The following is a 25749-nucleotide window of genomic DNA, read 5'->3' as shown; positions in this document are numbered from 1 at the left end:
CAGGAGGTCATCTAGTCCAATCCCCAATTTTTGGTCCAGATCCCTAAATAGCCCCCTCAAGGATTGAACTCACAACTCATTGGTTTAGCAGGCCGATGTTCAAACCACTGAGCTATTCCTCCCCCCATGGATCATAGTGTTTTCTGGCATGCATATGGAGGATAAAGGGACATGAGGGATCAAAGTAGCCCAGTCTACCCTACCAATCCTTAAAGCATACCATGGTTATAATACTTCCTCCCTGCTATATCCTGAAAGTCTGCAGGGATCATACTGTCAAAAATTCACCGATGTCTCAAAAAGTAATACATCCAGATAAGTCACAGTTGTACTGTCTGCGAAGCAGCTACATGGGACCAGAATTAAGGCTGTCCGAGGAACCTTTACAAGGGAGATCCTGACACATGCCATGCTAATAAAGCTGGAAATACATCCCTAAAACCTTTACTATCAGTTTATTTCTGGGAAGTGTATTCAACTTCAAGATGAAGTGGAAGGCAATTTTTGTGCCCTTTACTGTTCTTTTTTGGTGTACAAATTGGCTTCAAAGGTACTTAAAGCACCTCTTCCTTACTACTCCAGGGAGAGTATTTTAAATGCAAGATATATAATTTTATTAATTTCTGGCCTCTTACTTAGCAGCTGATTTTTCAGAATGAAAGGCTGTTGTCGTTTCAATTCACCTTCTTCAGGAGCACCATATTCTGTTAAAAAAAACACACAAAAATGGAATTAACAAACTAGATTGGCGGGAAACAGAAGGAAAAAAACAAAAGAAAGTTGTGTAGAATTTTAGCTGAAATATCTTTCTCTGGTTTAAGTCATCACATAGGAAAACTTCCCAGTAATCATCTGTGGGACAACATGGTATCCAGATCATGCAATGACCATGAAACTCTACTGCCTCTCACTGTTATTCTTCCATAGAAGCTAAGCAGTCCTGCTTTCCAGAGTCAAGGAGCTCAGTAGCTGGGCTCCAGCAGTGCTGTGAGCTAAAAACATCAATTAGCAGATCTCAACTCCTGTAAACATAATAATACTGAGAATAATTTCACTTATTTTCAATAATAACCTTTTTAAAAAACAGAGGCTTATTGAGAAGATTGTTTAGCATGGAACAGCAACTTGGATACTGGGCATTTAAAAGGCAAAATAGGATGCCTGAAGTATTCATGTTTGTCAGAACCCAGAACACTTTTCCAGCTCACATCCATTTCTTAGGAGCAGTGAGAGCAACCCGGGAACAAACACAGTCTGTGTGTAGCTGTGGCCAGCATGCTTCTCTGCTTTGTGTATTTGTAATAGCATATATCTGAACAATGTTATGGACTAATTAAAGAAAACCAAGCAAGAAGGTAGTTGTAAAGCAGGGCCAAGGAACTGCAGCACAAACGTAAGGGTCACAATTTAACAGCTAGACAGTTCAATCACTAGAGTAATGTAATTCAAAGTTCAGTCTGAGGAACTGGACTCCACAAGCCCTTTGCGAACTGAAAAACTGACTGATTGGGAAGGCAGCCTCTCCTACATCTGTCTCTTTACTGTAGTGGGATATAATCAGGGACAGTATATAGACACTGCCACTATAGATACTGAAGGAAAATGGAACAAGGAGCTACTTACTTAATGGGAAATGGAGGAATAGAATTTGGTTGGATATGCAAGAAATCAGAAGACAACATACACAAGGAGCTATTTGATTAACTCTACAGAATCTCCTTGTCTTACAAGAAATTCAAATCACTTAACCTACAGATTGTTGGAGGAGCTGCCAGGGCATAGGATCATATCTCCAGCCTGGTGGAGTGCTCCTTTGGCTGAAATTTCTGGAAACAGTTACTAACAGTCATTAAGAAGGACAGGGATGCAACCTTATGCTCCGAGTGTCCCTAGTCTGTTTGCCAGAAGCTGAAAATGGTCCACAGAGAATGGATCACTTGATGATTGCCCTTTCCATTCATTCCCTCTGAAGCACCTGGCATTGGCCACTGTGCTAGATGGACCATTGGTCTGCTCCAGTATGGCCCCTCTCATGTTCTTACGGGGAGACCCCTTAGAAATCAACCAGAAGGTCCTGGTAGGCAGGTGGGCTGTAAATAGCTCCTTAAAGTCAGTTTGCCTCACTGCGCAGACAGTACAGGACTGTTTTGCAGTGGAAATCAAGACCTGCAGCATGGCAGTGAGTATGACAACTTAAGGATATTTCTGTCCTGAAAAAACTGTAAACTTAAAGGGAAAGGAGCAGAGTGGCAGTGTCAGAGGGCCGTTTTGGAACTAATTAGAAGTAGTAACGCTGGAGATTGGGATAATGACTACAGGACCGTTTACTGTCCTGCACACTGGCCTTTTCCAAACCAGTAGGAGCATGTGGGCAGAAAGGTCCTTATATTGCTTGACCTTGATTTGTTTTCTTCCTTTCTCTTCAAATATGGTAAGTTGAAAAAATAAAGGGGGCCCCCAGAACAGAAGAACAAATAATTAAAAGATCTCTGCCACCCCTGTACACTGAAAACATCAGAACATACATAATACCAAAGCAAGGAAATTTTCATTTCACCTCCATTGTACTTACTAAGGCAGAGTAACTGGTACCTAGGATGAGCAGCAAGAAATTCCTCATTTGGTCTGTCTTTGTCTGGATTCTGATTTCCACCAGCCGTTATCCAGTCATTGCCAAACATTTTGCGATAGTCAAGCTCTGCTCCCTTTCTTTCATCAGGAAAAATCTAAATTGACAAGTACAAAACACTTACTGTGTCACTAAGCTACATTTCCAAAAAACCCAAGTTCAGGGTCCTTCAAAAGACAAGATTGCTAGATATTAGTTACTTGTATGTTCAGCACCTTATAAAACTGCAAAGAGTCTGGAAAAATCTCAACTTCCACAACTGATTCAGACTCAGTTTAGTCAATGTCATCAGTGCGCTCAGAGTACAGTCTGAAAACAATATCATGAGGCATGAAAGCTCAGAGCTAAATGATTTCTTAAATATGGAACAAGTCATGGGGTTTTGAAAGTTCTCTTTTTATTTTCAAGATCTCCCAGCATCAATTAATACAATGATACTGTATTTTGAAAAGGACAACACTGAGGTTGTAATGTGTACATATGTTATAATTTCTGACCTGAAAAGGGGGAAAGAAAAATGGCAATCTACTTTAAATGGTTTTATTAAACCTATTTAAGTCCTATGTTGGGGGTGAAAGATCCATTTCTGACATCTATAGGACTTAAGGTAAATTTTTCAAAAATACCTAAGTGTCTTGCCCAAGGTTACAATGAGTTAATGGCAAAGCCAGGAACAGAATCCAGGGTTTCCTGACTCTGTCCATTTTCAAAGTGAAGATTTCCAGCGATACACATGCATTCATTAAGACAAAGGAAGAAACTCCAGACACCCTCCCACTTTCCAAATGCTTTTACAGTGACACTTTTTCCAGAACGTTGTTTGTGATTAGTTGAGAGAAAAAAAAAACCACCACATACCTCAGATTTGTTCAGAACCTTTAATTGGCCTATTTTGGCAATGATAAGCTGTCTCACTGTCTCTGGGTTCTTCTCTGTGCCCATCAAAGGGTTATTCTGACAGTGCAGTGACTGCAAACATTGTAGTTTATCAAGCTCATTGATAAACGACCACTGGAGTGAAAAGGGGAAAGAATTGCAAAACTGGATTTTTTTAAAAAAAGAAAAATGTCTGAACAAAACAGCACACAGTCCTGACAGACTCTACCCACACAATGGCCATCATCAGTGACACTTCTCTTCTGTTAGCCGACCCTAATCTTTTTTTTTTGTTTGAATTTCAACACAACCTACTTTACTGAATGCCACTTTCATCTTACTTCACTTAGCTTATAAAAATGAAAGACACCTTTGAAGGAACTGAAAGATAAACCGGTGGAAAAGCAAATAGGACATGCAGGGAGTGTTCAGTGGGTGTAAATTATTGATGCATATTAGAACATCAGCATTCCAGAAAGGCTTTCTGTTCATTGTATGTAGAGATTCCTGGAATTGAGGTGTAAGCTTGGCCTAGATGTGACATTGCTTTCCATGGCACAGTTCAATTATTTTGAGGGCTTTCTGTCCATTTTAATTTTGAAGTGCCTCCTTGCCAATGCATTCAGAGCATGACTGGCTATAGAAACCCATTAATTTAATATTATACTGGGGGATCACGTGATGCAAGAGGTAGCAATGTTCTGTGCAGGGTTAGATGGTGAAGAGAGACTAGAATTGCAGGGAATCATGCTGGAGAAGGTACAGCAGGGGCCTAGGCTATGTCTACACTGCAATTAGAAATCTAGGGCTGGCGCATGTCAGCTGACTCAGGCTCCTGGGGCTTGGGCTGCAGGGCTGTTTAACTGCAGTGCAGACGTTCGGTCTCGGGCTGCAGCCCGAGTTCTAGGAGCCTGTGAGGTGGGATGGTCCCAGAGCTCAGGCTGCAGCTGGGCCCAAACATCTGCACCACAATTAAGCAGCCCCATGAGCCCGAGTCAGCTGGCACAGGCCAGCTGCGGTGTCTAACTGCCATGTAGACATACTCTAACAGAGCAGGTTAGAGACAGATGATCAGGATCAAGATATGAAAGGTCAACTGAAAAGAGAAAGTTTGTAACATGGTCATGGATGATGAATTGATGAGAAAAAATAAAGGTCTAGGAAGGATGAGCAGGTACAGCGTGCATGTGCATAATGTATAAATTAAGAAGGGATAGGAAAGTGGAGTTCAGGAATTAGAGATAGTTCAGCAGTTTTGGCCTCTTGATGACTGAGTTTAAAGAAGCTAGGTAAGTGAATAAGAGAATTTGAGATGAAGGCAGATTATGTCATGGGTATGATGAAAAGTGATAGGGTTCATTTGAACTTAACATTTCCAAGCTCTCAAACCATGGAGAGGGATTGGAAAGAGCAATGTAGCTGTGACCTAAAGATAATTACAGTAGGCGTTCATTAGTAGCACTATATCAGTGCCCTTTTGCTTTGTTACTCCCAAGCAGCTGTTGCTGTTATGGGGAGTGTCGACAATTCATAGTAGTGAAAGTGTTCCTTGGGGAAATGGTGCTTGTACGTGGCGGTTGCTCTTACAAGGTGTTGCTGCAAACAAGCATCTATTGTATTATAATGCCACTTCTGGACCATGAGCATTTGTATTTAATTTTAATTTATCAGACAAGAGATCCAATTCATTCTCAACATGTACATTTAGTGAGCAATGATTTTGCCAATTTCTAACTACAGTTAAGTTAATATATCTATATAGAAAATACAAGCTTTCCCAATAATTTAAAAGGGCACCCAAACAGTAGCAGTGCATCTATATTCCCTAGCAGTCACCTGATTCCTATCCAACTTAATGCTCAAGGAACTGCACATCAAGCGTGATCATATTTTGTCATTGGTTTAGCTTAATGAATCATTTTAACCACAATACAACAACATTGTAATCCTTAAAAGAATAATTCAAATCAAAGAAACACACCTCTCAGGATACAACACTTCCTTTTGGTATCCTGTAAGCCTTGCTATCAAAGGTCACGTGGTCCAGTTCCCAATTAACCTTTGAGTAAACTGGAACAACAACCTCAAAGCCCAACCCTGAAAAGTGCTGAACATCCTCTACTTCCACTAAAGAGACGATGCCCCTACCACATTATGGGGGCACTAGGACCCAGGTGGTGCCCCTCACATCTGACCTCAGGGGAAAACTGCAGAGAGGAGCCAGCCAAAGACTCCAGCCAGTTGAGGAAGAAACAACCAAAGCAGGGACCTCTAGGCATTCCAAGAATTTCCTACAGTTGAAACTTTCTCTGCTCACTAGCTGTTTGCTCAAACATTCCCTCTCCCTCAGTCTCTTCATCTTAGCTTCACTCCACACCCACCCCACCCCTCTCACTCTCTACTCCCTTTCCCCATCCCCTCGCCCCCTTCCCTTTTCTTTCCATTTAGCTAAATCCATCCTAAATAAACCACCACCACCCCCCAAAAATCATGAAACTAACTTGCCGTTTGCCACCATCACATTGTTCACTCTGCTTCCCCCACCCTGTGTCAGTCTGGTCTAATTAGCAGATAAGCTCTGCAGGGCAGGGCAGGGCAGGGCCTCTGCCTGCACAGTCTGAACACTCCTGGCTGGCCTATAGGCACTACCATAATAATAATTGTAACTCATTATTAATCAATCATGGTTAAGTGAACAGGAGAGGAGGACATAAAGCACCTTTCAGCATGGGTCCCTTCTAGGGTTGTTGATTAATCGCAGTTATCTCACGCGATTAACTCAAAAAAATCAACTGCGATTAAAAAAATTAATCTCGATTAATTGCCGTTTTAATTACACTGTTAACAATAGAATACCAATTGAAATTTAAATATTTTGGGTGTTTTTCTACATATTCAAATGTATGGGTTTACAACAATTACAACACAGAATGCAAAATGTACAGTGTTCACTTTTACTACAAATATTTGCACTGTAAAAAAATGATAAAAGAAATAGTATTTTTCAATTCATCTCATACAAGTACTGTAGTGCAATCTCTTTATCGTGAAAGAGCATCTTACAAATTTAGAATTTTGAGTTACATAAATGCACTCAAAAACAAAACAATGTAAAACTTCAGAGCCTACAAGTCCACTCAGTCCTACTTCTTGTTCAGTCAATTGCTAAGACAAACAAGTTTGTTTACATGTACGGGAGATAATGCTGCCCGCTTCTTATTTACAATGACATCTGAAAGTGAGAACAGGTGTTTGCGTGGCACTTTTATAGCCGGCACTGCAAGGTATTTACGTGCCAGATATACTCAAAATTCATATGCCCCTTCATGCTTCGGCCACCATTCCAGAGGACATGCTTCCATGTCGATGACACTAGTTAAAAAAATGTGTTAATTAAATCTGTGACTGAACTCCTTGGGGGAGAATTGAATGTCTCCTGCTCTGTTTTACCCACATTCTGCCATATATTTCATATTATAGCAGTCTCGTATGATGACCCAGCACGTTGTTCATTTTCAGAACACTTTTACTGCAGATTTGACAAAACTCAAAGAAGGTACCAATGTGAGATTTCTAAAGATAGCTACAGCACTCGACCCACGGTTTAAGAATCTGAAGTGCCGTCCAAAATCTGAGAGGGACGAGGCGTGGAGCATGCTTTCATAAAAGTCTTAAAAGAGCAACACTCCGATGTAGAAATTACAGAACCCGAAAAACCAAAAAAGAAAACCAACCTTCTGCTGGTGGCTTCAGACTCAGATGATGAAAATGAACATGTGTTTTTGTGTGCACTGCTTTGGATCGTTATTGAGCCGAACCCGTCATCAGCATGGACACGTCCTCTGGAATGGTGGTTGACGAATGAAGGGACATATGAATCTTTAGCGCATCTGGCAATTAAATATCTTGCAACACGAGCTACAACAGAGCCATCTGAACACCTGTTCTCACTTTCAGGTGACATTGTAAACAAGAAGCGGGCAGCATTATCTCCTGCAAAGATAAACAAACTTGTTTGTCTGCGTGATTGGCTGAACAAGACGTAGGACTGAGCAGACTTTTAAGCTCTAAAGTTTTAGATTGTTTTGTTTTTGAATGCAGGTGTTTTTTGTACATAATTCTGCAATTTTAAGTTCAACTTTCATGATAAAGAGATTGTACTATAGTACTTGTATTAGGTGAATTGAAAAATACTATTTTGTTTTTTACAGTGCAAATATTTGTAATAAAAAAATAAATATAAAGTGATCTCTGTACACTTTGTATTCTGTGTTGTAACTGAAAACAACATATTTGAAAATGTAGAAAACATCCAAGAATATTTAAATGGTATTCTATTATTGTTTAATCGTGAGATTAATATTTTTAATTGCTTGACAGCCCTAGTCCCTTCATATCCTTTTTTCGGGAGAGTATACGTATAATATAAAATAAGTGGTTTGTACACGTGCCTTTCACAAAAGCAATGATAATGCAATTTCCTTCGTCAAATAAGAAATGTGATAAGCTGGTAGCACAAGAATAATGTTTCACTTAAAAGCAATGGAGAAAACCATGAATAAGAACTTAAGAATGGTCAGAGTAATGGTCCATCTAGCCCAGTATCCTGTGTTCCAACAATGGCCAACAGCAGGTGCCCCAGAGGGAATGAACAGAACAGGTAATCATCAAGTGATCCATCCCCTGTCGCCCATTCCCAGCATCTGGCCCAAAGAGTCTAGGGACGCTTCAGAGCATGGTTTTGCATCCCTACCCATCCTGGTTAATAGCCATTGATGGACCTATCCTCCATGAACTTATCTAATTCTTTTTTGAGCCCTGTTAGAGTCTTGGCCTTCGCAACATCCTCTGACAATGAGTTCCACAGGTTGACTGTGCATTGTGTGAAGAAATACTACCTTTTGTTTTAAACCTGCTGCCTATTAATTTCATTCGGTGACCCCTAGTTCTTGTGTTGTGAGAAGGAGTAAATAACATTTCCTTATTTACTTCCTCCACACCAGTCATGATTTTATAGACCTCTATCATATCCCCCCGTAGTCGTCTCTTTCCCAAGCTGAAAAGTCCCAATCTTATTAATCTCTCATCATACGGAAGCTGTTCTTATACACCTAATCATTTTTGTTTTCCTTTTCTGTACCTTTTCCAATTCCAATGTATCTTTTTTGAGATGGGGCAACCAAATTTGCATGCAGTATTCAAGATGTGGGCATACCATGCATTTATATAGAAGCATTATGATATTTTCTGTCTTATTATCTATCCCTTTCCTAATGATTCCCAACATTCTGTTTGCTTTTTTGACTGCCGCTGCACACTGAATGGATGTTTTCAGACAACTATCCACAATTACTCCAAAATCTTTCTTGAGGGGTAACAGCTAATTTAGACCCCATCATTTTATATGTACAGTTGGGATTTTTTCCCCCCAATGTGCACTACTTTGTATTTATCAACACTGAATTTCATCTGCCATTTTGTTGCCCAGTCATGGCAACTCATGAGACTTTTGCTCTCTGAGTAATGACAAGTTTCTTATTTGACTGCATTTAGGTAACTTGGAAGGAGAAAATAGTATTGCATAGGACAAGCAATTTAGAAACCAGTTGGGCTTAACTTTCTGGTGCCCCTCTAACTGCCAGAGCAAGAAAACTGGCAGAAAACAGCAGCCTGTATCAAGAGGCTAGACAACATCTGACGAAGGCCTTTGTCCTCGGCCTGAAATACATCATCACTGGAGGAAGAATAAAAGAGTAAACATTGCTAGCCACATGACACCATTGCTTGGAATGGAGAAAAGAGTAAAAAACAAAACCACATCACCAAAACACTGTTATTAATGCTAAAGCCACAATTCTTCCCACACTAAACTGTGCAAGTCTCTAAGATTTTAGAACCGCAGTCCTTACCTGCTTTTAACTTCTTGTCCCAGCTTCAAATTGAAATTGTTCAATGACTGAGTAATAGTATGTGGTACTACTAACTGGGAGAATCATGATTCAGACTCGTACTTCAAACAAATGGACAGTATCACAGAGCTATTCTGCAGAAATGGTAAATTCATCCATCTCACAGTCCTCCCATATGACAAGTCAGACACCGTGGGAAAGACATACACTATACTAGACAAGTCATAGATTCCAAGGACAGAAGGGACCATTGCAATCATCTCATCCGACCATCTGTATAACACAGAACTTCCTCAAAATAATTCCTAGAGCAGATCTTTTAGAAAAAAAATCCAATCTTGATTTTAAAATGGTCAGTGATGGAGAATCCACCATGACCCTTAGTAAATTGTTCCAATGGCTAATTACCCTCAGTAAAAAAAATGTACACCTTACTTTCAGTCTAAATTAGTCTAGCTTCAACTTCCAGCCATTGGCTTGTGTTATATGTTTCTCTGCTAGACTGAAGAGTCCATTATTAAATATTTGTTCCCCATGTCAATTCTTATAGACTAATCATGTCACCCCTTAACCTTCCCTTTGTTAAGCTACTTAGATTCAGCTCTTTGAGTCTATCACAGGCATAGTTTTTAATCCTTTAATCATTCTCATGGCTGTTCCTGAGCCCCCTCCAATTCCTCAACATCCTACTTGAATTGTAGGCACCAGAACTGGACACAGTATAGCAGCAGTAGTTGCACCAGTGCCAAACAGAAGTAAAATAACTTCTCTACTCATAATCAAAAGTCCCGTTTGTGCATCCAAGCATCCCTTTAGCTCTTTTGGGAGCTTATATATTCAGCTGATTATCCACCATGACCCCTAATCTTTTTCAAAGTCACTACTTCCCAGGATAGAGCCCCCCATCATGTAAGTATAGCCTACATCCTTTGTTCCTAGATGTACACATTTACATTTAGCTGTATTAAAACACATATTATTTGCTTGTACCCAGTTTACCAAGCAATCCAGACCGCTCAAATCAGTGACCTGTCCTCTTCGTTATTTACCATTTCCCCAATTTTGGGTCATCTGCAAACTTTATCTGTGATGATTTTATGTTTTCTTCCAGAGCACAGACGGGACATTGTCTAGATAAAATTCTGTTTTTCCCTTCACCAGTTATATCTATTTCTAATATCACCGTCGTGGACTATTAACACTGAAAAACCATTTTCAAATCCAATATAAAATTTTTCATCATTTGTTTGTTTACTTTTTGCAATTCACTGAAGCACAAAACAGTGAAACTCTATAGGTCTATCAATTTAACTTTCAGGTACTCAAGCACTAGAAGAGTGCTGAGGTGTTTGGGTTCCATTCATTGCATGGGAATGGCTAAAGGCCAGAAACAGAGTTCTCTGCAATGTATTTAATAAATAAATAAATAAACAAACAAATCCTCTCTGGTAAAGCTGAGTTTTGAAAAGCTTTTTAAAAATCTAACTAAAGCTAGATGTTGATCAAAGAATTTGACATAGGCTTTTTCCCATTACATAATACATAATCAGAGAAAATGAAAAAGCAATTTTACAAATTCTTGTTAAACAAAAAATTAAAGAAATGTGAAAGTCACCAAAAATCTTTCTTACTTGCAATATTTTATTGTCATCTACTGCAAGACGTTGTAATAACGGAAACATTTTAGTCTTGCATCCTAGGAAAAGGAGAATAAATTTAAAAGACATCAGTGAAGATCTAAATATAGAAATATAATACAGTGCTTACTTTACTTACCAAATCCAACATCAGGAAAGTGTATAGAAGAAATTCCAGTGTTTGAAAGAATTAGTTGTTCTAATCTGAAATTTAGAAGTTAACGTATGTCTGTTAAAAAGATTTTAGTAAAAATACTAAAGTTTTTATGTGATACAACCCATGTTAACTTTTTGACAGCAAACCTTGTGATTTAAAGAACATTGTTACCAACTTCACAGCTGGTAACCAAGTTTAAAAGGCAGTTTACAGAAGGACAGCAGTGGAGTTCCAAGCTTTCAAAATGGCAGCTTGCTGTGGAGGTACTAATCTTCAGAATGGCTTGATTTTTTCTTTAAAATAGTTTACTGCTCCCTTCCCTTATGGGCCTTATTTTTGGTATAAGAGTTTAAGTAACTTTGCAACTTATCATTTATCAGGTTCCACATATTTGACTGGACACAGAAGTAGATGAAGTTGAGTAGGGAGAAAACAGTATTTTTTCCTAAATCATATACCCAAGTGCAAAGAGGCATTTCACACTAGCTCAGCACTGTAACTACCAAGATGCTGCTGTGCAGGAATCTATGGAACAAGATGTTATCGCTACAAAAGATAACCTAAACCAAAAAAAAGCACTTTAAATTCACAAAGGCAACATCCACACAGGGAACAGCAGCAGCAAATAATTATACTAGTGTAGGTACGTTGGTAAATATCCCAGTGTGGACAAACTCTTCGGCTTGGTCTATACTTAAAACTTGTATTGGCATAGCTACTGCAGGATGTGAAAAAACCACGCCCCTGACTGACACAGCTATGCTGACAAAATCCCCGTTGTAGAAGCAGCTATGCTGACAGAAGAGGGCGTCTGTTGGCATAGGTAATGTCATTCGCGCAGATGGTGTTCGTACACCAGCAGAAAAACTCCTTCTGTTGGTGTAAACTACATCTACACTAGGGGGTTATGCCAGCATAGCTATGCTGACATAGGCTCTGTAGTCTAGCCATCGTCCTAGTGTTAACTGGGAAAGGAGCAGGAGGTGGGTGGAAGTACCTTCTTCCGTGCAATCGTAGGGATTAAAAGTGAGGCTCTGCCTCCATCACACTCTAATCACCTTTTTTTTTTTAGAAGGAAGGAGAGAAGACAGGAAAAATCTTGTGGGATCCTTTCATGTCCATGGCTACAAGACAAGAGCTGCCAGCCAATTAAACATTCTTGGCTACATGACCACCTATAAAAATCTTCTCTGATTGACTGCATCACAATTAGAATAGTAATCCATTTAATGTGTTGCCCAACCTCATTTCCCAGAATCAGATGGACATATAGGAAGGGAGTGGTCATATGCAGTTATTTAATGCATTTAATAACAACTGGCATTATGTATCCACTACCAAAGAATTGCCCCTCTAAATTAGGAGCAATCTCCAAAGCTCCTTATCATAGGAAGCCCATACAGGTTCCAAGAGCTAGTTGCCCTGAAAAGGGTTTTCTCTAGGATATGACTCTATAATTGCAAAATCTGAACTTCAAACTGTTGTGTAAAAAAAAAAACAAAAAAACAAAAAACACCACACACTAATTCCATAAATATCTTAATAAAAACATGCTTTAATTAAATCTTAAAATAAAATTAAATCCTTCCCCAGATTATGTTAAATAGTTCAGATACTCTTCACAAAAGAGCAAAAAAAACCTTAATTTTCAAAATTCTGTAACCTTCACTACCAAGGCAATATTATCATGCTTCAAACCACTAAGCATATGTGAATGAATCAATTTACAGAGCATGAGAAAATTTACAGTAAAAGTTCTTTAACAATTACCTGGGAAGATATGCTATTAGCTGCAGTTGACTTCCATCAATTAATTGGTTGTTTGAAAGGTCTAACAATTTCAAGGTCTGTAGAACGTTAATGGGTCTGTAAGCATTACAAAAAATGCAATTATGTTTTTAAATTGTTTTAAAATATTTACACTCATATACACACAACTGTATAATAAAATCAGTGTGTTCACACACAAGTGTCCCAGATCACACAGTATGTTAAAATCTCCTTTGCAAGATTACCATGGTAATGGTAATTTAACCCACAACTGGAATTTAGTTTAATTTTTATCAGACATGTCATAACTTTATGCATACAGGATATTAATCACAAAACGATGACTTTAGCATTTAAAGCTAAACCTCATACCTTTCTAAAACTGTAATATCATTGGAAGCAAGGTACAATTCTTCAAGTGCTGGCCACCCTGGAGCACACAGAAGAACCTAATAGGAAAACTTCATTTAGTATTAGTAGTAACTGTAGTAGTAACTGTATATATGCCAGAATCTGTGCATCATATAAATTTTACTTAAAACACATTCAAAGTATGCCATAACTATCTAAAACAAGCTATCTGGAATACTGTTTATTTCAGGTTTCAGAGTAGCAGCCGTGTTAGTCTGTATCCGCAAAAAGAAAAGGAGGACTTGTGGCACCTTAGAGACTAACCAATTTATTTGAGCAAAAGCTTTCGTGACTAACAAATATATTTGACCATAAGCTTTCGTATTTTATTTCAGTAACCCTTCCTATTTAATAATAACTATACCTCTGATCCTGTATCTCATCTGCTAGTACAGATAGATGGTAGTCACTAGGATTCCACACAGCTACAGGATTCACTGTTACTGGACTGGAATCCATAATTCAAAAAGAAAAGGCTGCAGGGGAACCGACAACATTGCCATTTAAATTGCAACTTTAGGATAGTGTCACCCCATCTTCCCCCATTCTGTGAACCACGATTTTCCATTTGGATTTTCATGTTTGGTTTACAAAATCAAGAACTTGGGAAAACTCAAAGGTTAGCCAAACAAGGCTTTTTCTAAGATATCGGGCTCTGAAAAATCTCCACTATTTTCAGTGGAACTATGCCAAATTGGCTTAGCCTAGAAACCTCAAGATTTTATTTTAGTCCTGGATGGGATCTAATGCACAGTATTATTTCTGATAAAGGCAGGTTGACAATTTAATCTATCACTTTTAGGCCAGGCTTATGCTAGGGAAAACGCCCACTGCTGATACCCCTCGGCAGCAACAGGTCATCTTCCTAGTGTACACAAGGTGTAAGACGAGGGTAACTAACAGGAAAAGCAATTTGCACGTTTCCATGCATGGAAGCAACTCAGACTTTCATTTTCCTATGTTGTATCTGAGTTCATAGAAATAGACTCTATACTACCAGATGTTTGTCTGCTTCTTTATAAATACAAGCATATTAAAACACCTACTATACAAAGTGATGCCAGAACCACATTTCATAACGAATCTTAATATGGTTATATCAAAGTGGGTCAGTCACATAAAAATAACTTTAAAAAAAGTCAGTGTTCTGATCTATATTAGAAAAGTTGCACCAGTATAACAAACTGAAAATCAGTTTGCACAAACACACACCCCTAATGCAGACACATTAGAACCAGGTTAAACTTCAGATAAACTAAACCTATTTAATTCAGTAATTTACCAAGTTACCAATTTAACCTGGTTTAAGCGCGTCCGCATCAGGGTTTCATGCCAGTGTAACAAGAATTTTAGACTGATTTAATTATACCGGTGCATCTTTTCTCTAATATAGATCAGACTCAATTTTGGAAGATTATATGATCTAGTGTAACACCCTTACACTAAGTGTAAACCCTTATTATGTTTTTACTGACCCATGTAACCAAATGACTAACAAATAAAAACAATTTACTTCATAAATGTAAGAAGCTCATTACCTCTGCCCATGTTACTCCAGTTCGATTAAGTGCCAGAACCCTCAATTTACTAAGTGTACAGGTTATAGAAGCAGATGGAAATTTCATCTTGTTTTCACTGTATAAAAAGAATAAATAGGTTCTTATTTCTACAGCATAAAACAACTCAATTATTCAACTAAATCACCAATTTAGAATTTCATATTTCAAAACAAAAAGGAACACATAGGATTAGAGAGGCACATTGTCAAGGACTTTGTATATTTAAATATTTTCCAACCTATTTAGAAAAATGCCTTGGTAGTTTGAGTGCAAATTCTTTCCTTGCAATTAGTTAAAGTACTGAATTCCTTGCAATTTAGTTAAAGTACTGAAGCTGAAGGGGTTAGTTTAAGTACCGAAGCATTAAGGTGGGAAAAGGGAATTATTTATTTTGTTACCAGAAATAAAAGTGACAAGTCAAATGTTGGGCCTATCACCCTTGACACTGTATCTCAGGAAACAGATTAAAATGAGGGTTGCAGCAGGAAATTCTTAAAGAGATTCATCTTATGACAAAATGTCATAGAGATTACCAGACCTACCCCACTTAATGCTCCAGTAAAGGATTTACATTAATTTGTCATTTTGTTAAAAATGTCTTTTTTATTGTTAGCAGCTAGACTTTGTATTGTACACTATTGGAAAAATGCAACTCCTGCTCCTATGAAATAGCGTTATAATAGAATATGGACTCTTCTTGTAATGGGAAAGCTTTCATACCAGATATGTACACAAGAGAAGCACCAAAAAGAGGATAGGTATTTAGAAACTTAGCCACCCTTTTTAGCATACTCAGAACAGGAGGACTCCCTTATCAGCAATCCAGAATCTTTAGCCAGGTTCTTTCAATACCTTGTAAGAACATAAGCACGGCCATACTGGGTCAGACCACTGGTCCATATAGCCCAGTATCCTGTCTTCCGACAATGGCCAATGCCAGGTGCTTCAGAGGGAATAAACAGAACAACTAATTATCAAGTGATCCAACCCGTCATCCATTCCCAGCTTCTGGCAAACAGAGGCTAGGGACACTTCAGAACATAGTTTTGCATCCTGAATAACTAATAAGTAATGTTCAGTGTAGTATGCTAAGGTTTTATTTTAACTATGCCTTAATAAACAAATTTTTTTTTTAAAAATTAGAACTAAATATTATGCATAAATGCCAGAACATTGATAAAATAAGGATTTTAAGGACTCAGAGCCACAGAAAAATGCTGACATTAAAGAGCTTATACATGGTGCCATAGTGTCCTTAAACTAACTCTAGGTCCTATTTCCCTCCAGACATTTCTTTCCTCTGGGCTTGCATACAGAGGGAAAATTACCAGAAGAGCTATGTCAGTACAGCAGTATAGATATGCAGGTAAATCTCCCCATTTAGACAAGCACTTAGAGATTTGATAGCAGGCTTCCCCAGTTTTCATCTACTCTCACCCTCCCCGCACCAGAACTGTTTTTACTATAATTGTGTATCTACTTCCACCCTTTTTTAAAAAAAACTGAACTTCTGACAAAAGGGCCAAATAAATCCAAAAATTCTGTTTGTGTCATAAGCACCATTTTTATACAATCCATTTGAATCATAACTCCAAAAAACACACTATAAATCTGGATTACACTCAAGGATTAAAATTTTATATCAGAGTAATTAAAAATAATTATCTTATTTTTCCTATTGATACTAGTCAAGGCCCTGTATACCCTGCAGCAAACTGGGCCTAAATCCTGCAGCAACTTCATTTTGGCAGCATTCTGGCGCTGAATTTTGCGAACAAATGGAAAATCTCCAACAGCTTCAATTTAAAAGTTGGGGTCTTTTTTTAAACTGAACTAAGTAGGAGAAGGAATACAGTCAGTAAACCATTCCTTTTTTATTTTGATATTAAATTCAGTTTATTTTATGTCACCGTCAAATTTCAGTTTGCCTCAGGTTTTTGTATTGACACAACTACATTGTAGAAATTGACCATGGAGCCCTTGGACGCTACTATGGGGACAACTGACTTTTGACACAGAGAAAGGTATGGAAGATTTTTGGTACCCAGGAGTCTTTTGGTACTGGGGGAGTGCATCGTGTCTTTCCCTACCCTTATGGGATAGGGGAAGAGGCAACTTAATTTGGGAGTAAGGGAACCTGCACTCCTAATTCCCCAAATGTGGAAACCATGACAATAACCAGCAGCCATACTGTCCCTTATCCTAATATTTTGCTATTTCTTCCAACAATGATGGGTAACATTAGCTGAATATTTCTACTTAAAAAGGATCAGCTTTCAAAGTGTTAATGTTAATATTTAAACATGTTTGAGTTAATATACTCCATGCTGATGAATGGAGAAGTTTGTCTATGAGTTATGGTTTCAAGCTATCTGCTTACATACTCAGGAAGACCACAATGTATCAGTTCACATTTGGAGGTTTTCTTAGAGTTTGTGTCAGGGGGTTGCCCTATTTATTTAAATAAAAGTTAAGATTTCACAACATAATTCTATTGCAAATTCCTTGGCCATGAAATTATGGAAAAAATGGAGCCCCATCAGAAGTTGTTCTCCTGAGAGTAGGTTCCTCAGTGAAAACTCCAGTCTCAGCCTCTTCAACAATCAGCATGTGTGTATAACTCATGGGTGGCGGCTGGAGCCCCCCTTTGGACAGGCTAGCCCCCAGTTCTGCCCCGCTCCCCGTGGTCAAAACGCCCTCCCCAAAACGCCCTGCCCGGAGGTGCCCCGAGGGCCCCTGCACACCTGCCTGAAGGTGCCCCGGACCAGTCGTGGTCATGCCATGCCTCCACCACCTCCCCCCAAGCCACCCCAGGGAAAAGCGTCTTCCCGAAGCTTTTGATATATCCCATGCAGGTTCAGGGGCTGCTGAGGAGGTGGTATTTGCTACTCAGCTTTCTGGGTTCATCAGTAATCTCGCTGGAGCCCAGGTAGATTACTGATGAACCCAGGAAGCTGAATAGCACATACTGCCTCTCAGCTGCCTTGCAACCTGCCTGGGGAATAATAAAAGCAAAAACTTACCCCGCCAAACCCCGCAACCGGGGGTCCAGCAGCAGCCTTCTCTTGCCTATTATACCTGCCACCCATGGTGCAACTACAGTAGAACACCAGAGTTACAAACTAACTGGTCAACCACACGTCTCATTTGGAACCAGAAGTCCGCAATGATGCAGCAACAGAGACAAAAAAAAAAGCAAATACAGTACCGTACTGTGTTAAATGTAAACTATTTTAAAAAGGGAAAGTTTAAAAAAGATTTGACAAGGTAAGGAAACTGTTTCTGTGCTTGTTTCATTAAAATTAAGATGGTTAAAAGCAGCATTTTTCTTCTGCATAATAAGTTTCAAAGCTGTATTAAGTCAATGTGCAGTTGTAAACTTTTGAAAGATCATAATGTTTTGTTCAGAGTTACAAACAACCTCCATATCCGAGGTTTTCATAACTCTGCGGTTCTACTGTACCTAAAAAATACTACTAGATGCATACAAAATATAAAAAGGAGCACATCTCCAAGGCTCCAGTTTCCTCTGCCAAAATTACAAATACAAAATTAGATTGCCCACAGAGCATTGAAGTCCCCTACCTTCAAATCCCCGTCCATCTCATTTCTCTGAGATCTATTTCTAACAATTAGGCAGGCCTGAATACCCATATAAAAGTGAGATCTCAACTCCCACTTAGCTGCCTCTACTCTTCTCCCCTAAGGGTGGGGGGTTTAATGTGTGTAGTAGGAATGTGCCAACACATCAATAGTGTCATAGATATTTCCCAGCAGCTTTGTCACTGTGATCCACTAGCATTCTTTCAGGTCAGGTGTGGACTGGGTCCCAGAGAAATCAAGGCAGTGCCCCTGAAGCATTTGGGATACTTCAGTTTGGTGAAAGATGAACATTCAGAATAAAACACGATGCTCTAGATAAAAATCAGACTCTTGAACAAAAGCGTACTGGGACAATGGGGCGGGGGAGGGAATAAGCAGCACCAGGAGATAGAGTCCCAAGACGCTAAAAACAATTCAACAAAAGGAAAACAAGTTTGTTTTAAAGCATTCCTACATTAAAAGAGAAAACTCTTTAAGTTATCAACTTTACAATACAAGGAAAAATAGGTCTGAAAAACAACAATGAAAATAGATAATTAATAAAATTAGCTAGTCTTAGTAGCTGCCAAATGAGCTCCCTCAGTGAGGATGAGAGTGTACATCCAAAAGGCTTGCAACTGTCACCTTAATTGCAGTAAGGTGGTTTAATGTTTTTCACTGTGAAATTCCATAGTGCCCACCTTCCCATTCTGAGTCAAAGGGATACTATCAACTTGATTTTTTAAGTCTAGTTTCTAAGAGAGCACTCTTTAAATAGTTTTTTTCTGAATATTTTAAAAATAGCTTTTCTATAAACCTTTTTAAGGGTTTTTCAGCCCCCTGTTGATGTTTACAAGGAATTTATTAGTCAATTTCCCCCTTGCCAAGTATATAGTAGAAAATGATTAAATTGATTATACATAAGGAACTGTCAAACAAAGGAAGTAAACAACCAAAAAAATAGAAGCAATCACAACAGTCTTAGGAGTTTCTTTCAACCATAGCAGTCTTAGGGGCTTCATTTGTAACAATAATATATACTCATTTTTGAGTCAGAATTGTGATTTTCTAGTATATAGTATTCCTTTAAAGCTCTGAGACATATAGACAAGACAAAAATCTCTACCCTAAACACTTTTGGAGAATTTGGTTTCACACAGTTAAACATCCTTGGGAATCTATTCTTTCCTTGATGTGACACACTATTGGAAGGTATCGCACATCCAGAAAAAGACTAGATACCTAATAAAAAAAAAAAAAAACAATTTAGAACAATTATGAAATGAAAAAAATATATTCATATATATACACCTGAGATCAAGACTTTCCAGATTCTGAACTTGACAAGCAATATCTGTTACTTTCTCCCAGGATGGCAACAGATTTTTTGATAGATTTATACTCCTGATATCTGAGAATTCACTTTAAGAAAAATGTGTCAGAATTCTGAACTTTTTTCAGAGAACGGAGGTATAACTTTACAACTATTGTGTTCTTGAACCAAAATATAGCAGAGTAAGTCTGTCTAAGCTAACAGATACTACTGCTCAGTTACTCCTAGTTTCTATCCTGGAATCTGTTACAGAAATAGTACATTAAGACTTATAAAACAACTCAGTTCTATAGGTCCAGAAGAGTGTTTATGTCTAGAGTAAAGAATATACAATTCTTATTTGTTCATTTAGTAACACTGTGTACAATTCTTGCTATGTATTTTGGAAACATAACCACAAAATGTAAGAAATGGAATGTATTATTACTGATTACATATTCACAGCCACTGATGCCCATGAATAAAGTGCTTCTCCAGTAACAGCAGCAATTTTTATGGCCGTATCTACACTAAATTTTTTCTTTGCTACCACCAATGCAGCTTCTGATAAAAGATGGTAGTTACCAGGGTAGATTTGGTAATTAAATTATTTATTTGGTAATTAAATTAATTTGGTAATTATATTAAAATCACTAGTCAGGAAGACTATTTAATCATGGATTTCTACATAAAAGCGTGTTCTTGTTGGTTGTTATAACCTTAATACATATTCTTCACAACTCAGAGATAAAAGTAGGTTTCATTTTTAGAAGGTACACACTATACATGTTTTAAGTGATTTATTCTGAAAGCTTTTCAGATTAGTTTTACATCAGAAAATGAATGATTGTTTGGTTATTTCAATTACCAAAGGTAATTGAAGCAGATATTTATGAAATTATTGGGAGGTGAACTATCTCCAATTCAACAGGTTAATCATGAATCTTTGGAGGAGTTTCTTGCCATGCTGTATTAGAAGGAGGACATCACCAGACAGACATTTAAATTGTTTTATTTAACTAAAACAACAACGTTATGTATTCTTGATTTTTTTCTTCAACAGCAAACATAATATTTTAACAAAACAAGCATATGAATTTTTGAATTTAGTTAAACATTCAAATATTTTAAAATCAGGGTTGTTTTTGTTAAAATTGTTTTTAACTAAAATAGTTAATGATTTTTTTTTTTTTTAAACCCAAGAATTAAAACAGACAATGTTAGCCAGGTCAACATGAGAAACTTAAAATATCGGCTTCTGCAGCTAACTCAGTTGTCTTCACCTTCATTTTCCTGTTTGTTCATAATCTGGAAAAAAAAAACAAGCTTTCCTGCTTTTTCAGGACCTAAACAATTTCTCAATTTGGAATGAATTCGTCCAAAGGAAGAAAATATTCTTTCTACGCCAGCAGAAACAGCGTTAAAAAGGGAGACCACCACTTCAACAGTCTCTGAATCCAAGTGCTTAAGTGACTTCCACCAGTTCACTGGTGTGACTTTCTTTAAAAGAAACGTATTTCTTGAATGGTTCAGCCTTAGCTCTAAAGTTTATTATAGTTGGATGGATGGACTGCTGGATGTCCATGTCATAGCCAACTCCTCTTCTTCAGCAGTTAAGGTTTGACCATGGTACTGAGTATTGAGAATATTTGCAAGAAAATGAGCTGGAGATAGTGCTTGTCCCAGTCGTTTTTTTAAAATGCTTGTAATTGAACTCTGTCATTGCATATTTCTCTTTTTAAGAACTCACTCAATTCCTTTCAAATTTCAACAGCATCAGCAATAAAACAGCTACTTCCCTGCATTTTCTTCAGGGCTACAGAAGTAGGCTTCAGGGTACCCAGCAGGTGTTCAACATTTCTCTTAAGCCCAATGTTGAGACCTTTGTGAACAAAATCGTGTAAAAAGAAAAGGCACTGTCACAGCCAAACTGTCATCAGATTAGGCCAGTTCTTGATATAGTACTCAAAACAGTCCACTACGGAGTTCCATCGCATGTCTTGTGGGACAGTTAGCTAACTGCTGCAAAGTGGTTGTTACAGAAGTATTTTGCAATTTCAACAACATTAGCCTTTATTTCTGGAACACTGAAGTCTTTGGCTAGGAGGTGCATCAAATGAGCACTGCAACCGTATGTTATTAGCTTGGGACTCTCTTCTAAATTTCTTCTCATCTTTGATATATTTGCAGTATTGTCTGTGACCATCCTGCGTACCAGACATTTGAATATTTTTTCCCAAGTTTGTTATAGCTTTTACTGCTACTTCTTGTAAGTATTCTGCTGCGTGCACATTTCCTGATGTATCAATTGTTTCTGTAAGGAAGACATTCCCTTCTGTTGTTACACAAGGACAAACAACAGGATTATTGTGGACAATGCTCCATCCATCAAGACTCAGGTTAACAATTTCACCCTCTAGACCTTTTGCACACTGCTCAATTTCTCTTTCACACACTTTATCCAGCAATTTGCCCGTGACACGTGCTCTGTTGGATGGACTGTATCCTGGTCTTAATGACTGAACCATGTTAATGAAGTGTGGGTTCTCAATCATACAGAAAGGAGAGCTTATTGCATAAACAAACCGGGCAATTTTTTCAATCAATTACCTCTTTTTGTAATCTGCTGGTTCTTATCACAAACTTATCTATGGTTGTGTCTGGATGATGGAGATTTTTTTCCTTTTTGCCACAGAGGATATACTGTGGCTATGTGACATACATGATGTGACTGAAACACTCTCACTGGCAGATAACTCTGAAACTATAGAAAATGATGGTGATCTTGAAGTTTGATAGTCTTCAGAATTCTGTATGTTGACGATGGATTCTCCTAAACAAAATAAGTCAATGCAGTTATTTAATTATTATTACCATACTGCTCATTTAGTATTACTCATTGCATTCACCGACACTCAGTACTACTTTAGAGGTGAAATTGTAAAAGGATTATCTGCCTATTTCAGCTATTTTTTATCACAACTGCATCTAAAATGCAGCTGTACATTTTTTGCTCAAACATGAGAATTCAAGAATAGTCCAGAAGGAAGACAGGCAGTCCTTAAGAAAGGAGTATGAAATAAAAAATAGTTTACCAACCCGAAGATCCTGCCTGTTCAGACATGTTCCTTTCATCATCTTCAATGCAGCTTCCTCCTGAGAAGGAACATTTCTCATGATGTTGTTTCATTCGGGCAACCAGGCCTTACATTTCTTTGTTGCACTGTTTGCATTTTGCACGCATGCCTGTCTTACCCACAGGTAGAGGAACTTCATTAAAATATTCCCAAACTGGGTCTCTTTTACGGCCTGCTGCCATTATAGGTTTTCCCTTCTAGTGAGAGAATGGTATGGTAGATCTCAAATCAATGAAGGCTACACTTAAGACAGACCTCAAGACTTCTGGAATGTGCTGCTCAAACAGTTTCACTTTTGTTTCTACTGCCTGCCCCTCCCTTCTCACATTTATCTCCAGACTTCTTCTCCTTGTCCAGATCTATTCTGCCACCAACAATCTTCTATTCATTGCACTTTTTGAAACTTTGCACTTTTAGAGAAAGGTAAGGGATTGACTCTGTGTACACAAATTTGCAGAGGGACAATAGGGTTGAGGTCTGTTATTTCTCACTTTTATATATTATTTATTTATTTAAAAAATGTTTTTGCTGTTAACAAGCATATTATCTCTGGAGACACAAATCCACAGTTTGAGAACTGCAAAACTAAGCAACTCTGATGGTATCTTCTAGACTGAGCACTGAGTCCCTTTGGGTAGACAGAAAGATTAACCTAAAGAATCTATGCAGAAGCCCCTGGAACCCAATAAGATTGGGTCCCTAATCCATGAATTATTGTAACCCATTTACAAAACTTTTCTTAAACATTACATTAATATATTGTCTCATACTATAGAATTAGAATTTATAATCCCTATTCCATGATGAGATATCTTTGAGCTCTAATGTATCTTAATTACAACTACTTGTGCCCATTATTATGGAATTTCTACCATTCAAAAGCATTTATCGTTAGAGGACAGACTGAATAAAGCTCCTAAATTTAATAAAAATGAACTAAACTGATTTGAAAATAACCTCTGAAAATATGTAAATGTAATCCCTTAATGTCTGCAGATACACCTGGAATGCTTAAAGCATGTGTTTGATTTATGTAAATAGTAGCACATAATAAAACACTTTTAGAAAAAGGATACTAGGACACGTTCTGCTGATCTCCTCTTTCTGACCAGCATGGCTCACTGCACATTCGCTCACTGAGATGTCTACCAATTTGTTCAGTTGACTACATGAAAAAAATACTGAATGTTAATTTATATACAAACAGAGAAAAACAGAACAGATTATATATTGTATAAAAGCACCCAGATATTAAATCTAAACACTATGCATTTTACATTCTTTTTACAATTATTACTATACAAACACTATATTACCAGATAGTGGTATCATCTTCATCTAAATCACAGAAATGCTCCCATGTAATACCCTTCAGCAACTTTACAGAACAATTTGTAAAAGCAGCAAAGAAAATGATCCTATCAGATTTAAACCACACAGAGTAATTCAAGTATGCAAAATTTAGTAACGTAATTTGGAACATCCAGGCTCTTACAAAAAGTGCTACAGGAATCTTAATTATAAATGATCAGTACCTTTGGTTTTAAGTCTCTTCTGAAAAAAAAAATGGTATTTTCAACTGTTCAGTAGCCTCTAATGACATTTGTGGGAGGGGGCGAATTGATTCAGTATCAGCTTACAGGAGAAGAGTGCCATCTACTGAATCAAGACCACCCAACTGCTGCAGGAGCTCCATGGAGACACCAGCATATGTGCAGCCCATTCCATACACCACACCAATTATCAACAAATAACTAATTTCCTCCTCCTCTTCTTTCCCAGATAGAAGAATGAGAGCCACTTAGAATAGGTGAAGACAATTCCTCATTACTGGTACTGTGGGCTTTCAACCCTTGACTTTTTTATTCACAGAACATAGTCACCACTGAGCTGAGTTGATACCGACATTAAAACACTAACAAATCATACACCATACAACAATCATAGAACATTAACATAAATTTTAAAAGGAACCCATTAATGTGTATGACAAATGCTAATCTCATGATAAACTACATTCCCTTACTTTAGCCCTCAAATTGCTGTCATTACCTCTTGTTGTGTGAAGTCAGACTGTGAGCACCTAGGAACTGGGATCATGTCTGATTAGTCTATAAAACGTAATGCAAATTGTGGTGCTATATTAATAAGTTTCTTGGATATCTCCCAACCAAGATATGACAAGATCACAGCTTGAGGTGGTATACTAATATGAACTAAAACCTCACCAATTAAGGTACATATTCTCCATCGGAAGCAAAATATAACTCATTACACATGCACAGGAGAGGAGCACTAAAAATTGAAAGAGTTACACCTTTATATATCAAAAAGCTTTTAGAGTAATTATGGCCCAATTTATATAACAAACAAATAATTGCAATATTAAATATAATGTTCTTTACTTTTGCCAGCCTGCATAAGGCTACTGGCAAGCGATGCATAATACTTGCATATAGTAAAGATGTTAGGGTGAAAGATGTTTTGGATGCATAGTTTTAAAAAGTAACATTGTCAAGATAGCCATTAAAAGAAATTCCTCACCTGTGTTACTACATCTTGTATTAACTAAACATGAAGAGCTTTACAAATCTGATTTACTGTTCATCATGAGGGTTTGGGGCATTTAATTCAACTGGAACAGTGAAACTAATGAATTTCAGCTTCTGTCTCCAGGTCATTTCACTTTCTGGTTTTTATACGCTCTAGCATAATGTTGTTGAGTTTGAGTTCACAATGCTAGACAAATGTTTAAACCCCCCCCCAGAAA

General features: G+C 37.8%; 2 protein-coding genes across 6 annotated transcripts in view; one reads left to right on the top strand and one right to left on the bottom strand.

Annotated features, from left to right (window-relative positions):
* The window catches only part of B3GALNT2 (beta-1,3-N-acetylgalactosaminyltransferase 2), a 65697-nt gene extending 45859 nt beyond the window's left edge, over window positions 1-19838 (top strand). The window contains exon 12 of the mRNA XM_074948883.1: window positions 12281-19838. Coding sequence (XP_074804984.1) covers window positions 12281-12361 — 81 coding nt within the window. The 3' untranslated portion in view covers window positions 12362-19838. The remainder of the gene's footprint in view (window positions 1-12280) is intronic.
* TBCE (tubulin folding cofactor E) overlaps window positions 1-25749 on the bottom strand; it is a 53899-nt gene that overhangs the window by 5348 nt on the left and 22802 nt on the right. For all 5 annotated transcript variants that reach the window (XM_074948880.1, XM_074948876.1, XM_074948879.1 and 2 more), the window contains exons 5-14: window positions 24056-24144; window positions 19842-19941; window positions 14928-15024; window positions 13351-13427; window positions 12979-13074; window positions 11191-11255; window positions 11046-11110; window positions 3488-3640; window positions 2573-2726; window positions 636-704 (exon numbers count right to left, since the gene is read on the bottom strand). In XM_074948880.1, coding sequence (XP_074804981.1) covers window positions 636-704; window positions 2573-2726; window positions 3488-3640; window positions 11046-11110; window positions 11191-11255; window positions 12979-13074; window positions 13351-13427; window positions 14928-15024; window positions 19842-19941; window positions 24056-24144 — 965 coding nt within the window. The remainder of the gene's footprint in view (window positions 1-635; window positions 705-2572; window positions 2727-3487; window positions 3641-11045; window positions 11111-11190; window positions 11256-12978; window positions 13075-13350; window positions 13428-14927; window positions 15025-19841; window positions 19942-24055; window positions 24145-25749) is intronic.

Source organism: Natator depressus, chromosome 3, assembly GCF_965152275.1.
Source record: "Natator depressus isolate rNatDep1 chromosome 3, rNatDep2.hap1, whole genome shotgun sequence".
Lineage (NCBI taxonomy): Eukaryota > Metazoa > Chordata > Testudines > Cheloniidae > Natator > Natator depressus.
The sequence above is the reverse complement of the archived record's forward strand: the minus strand, read 5'-3'. Positions and strand labels throughout refer to the sequence as shown.